This window comes from Hippocampus comes, unplaced genomic scaffold, assembly GCF_001891065.2.
Source record: "Hippocampus comes isolate QL1 unplaced genomic scaffold, H_comes_QL1_v1.1 C16697872, whole genome shotgun sequence".
Lineage (NCBI taxonomy): Eukaryota > Metazoa > Chordata > Actinopteri > Syngnathiformes > Syngnathidae > Hippocampus > Hippocampus comes.
The window spans coordinates 1-709 of NW_017836924.1; the positions used below are offsets into that span (position 1 = coordinate 1).

The 709-nt window shown below is 43.6% G+C and overlaps 1 protein-coding gene across 1 annotated transcript; it reads right to left on the reverse strand.

Moving 5' to 3' along the window:
- Positions 1-16: 16 nt before the first annotated feature.
- On the reverse strand, positions 17-703 carry LOC109508918 (E3 ubiquitin-protein ligase UBR4-like; the record flags this gene model as incomplete). Its single annotated transcript, XM_019858845.1, has 3 exons — positions 591-703; positions 271-378; positions 17-197 (listed from the first exon to the last, which is right to left on the reverse strand). Coding segments are annotated over exons 1-3 (385 nt in total), but the record flags the coding sequence as incomplete, so codon positions are not given.
- Between the last annotated feature and the right edge of the window lie 6 nt (positions 704-709).

Consider the following 709-nt stretch of genomic DNA (forward strand, 5'->3'; position numbering starts at 1 on the left):
AAATTTTTTTTTAAACCCCTTTCAAAGAAGGTTGTCAGTCTGTGCTCCTTGAGTGTTCCTGTTGCTTCTTTGGCACCTACCTTGTCCTCCGAAATCTCTGCATTAGCTTCGTCCAAAATGATCTCCATGATGCTCAGAACTTGCTCTGCTATGGAGGCCCCACCGCTGTCTTTACTCTCTTGTTCTGCCACTAAAGCCTATGAGAGAAGAGGAACGATAGTAAAGGTGCTCTTCAACATGTGTACCATAACGAGAACGTTAGACACTTACCAAGTTTAGAGTTCCGAGCATCACGTTGAGCGTGTTCATCTCTGGTTTGACAAGCTGTTGTCGGTTTATTTTCACTTTTACACAATAACTGAACAACTTCAGCAAAACCTAAAAAGACACGAATCAGCTTTGAATTAGACCACATGGGGACTGACCACTTGGATCATTTTGTGAAAAATTGGCCATATTTGGACATAGGTAGCCCACTTTTAAGTGCAGAGCGCATTTGTTGACTTGCTTAAACAAAGGGAATCTAACCCGGCAACATTTTATAGCATAGTTCAGTCTCCCATTGCATTGGAAGCGCAACGGCGGCTTACTGTGAGCAGATGACGACCCTGTTTAAAATCTTTGATTCCTGATAGCCGATTGAGCATGCACTCCAGTCCACCACACTGTGCCATGACACCTGCCATCTTGTACACCTCTTCATCATCTT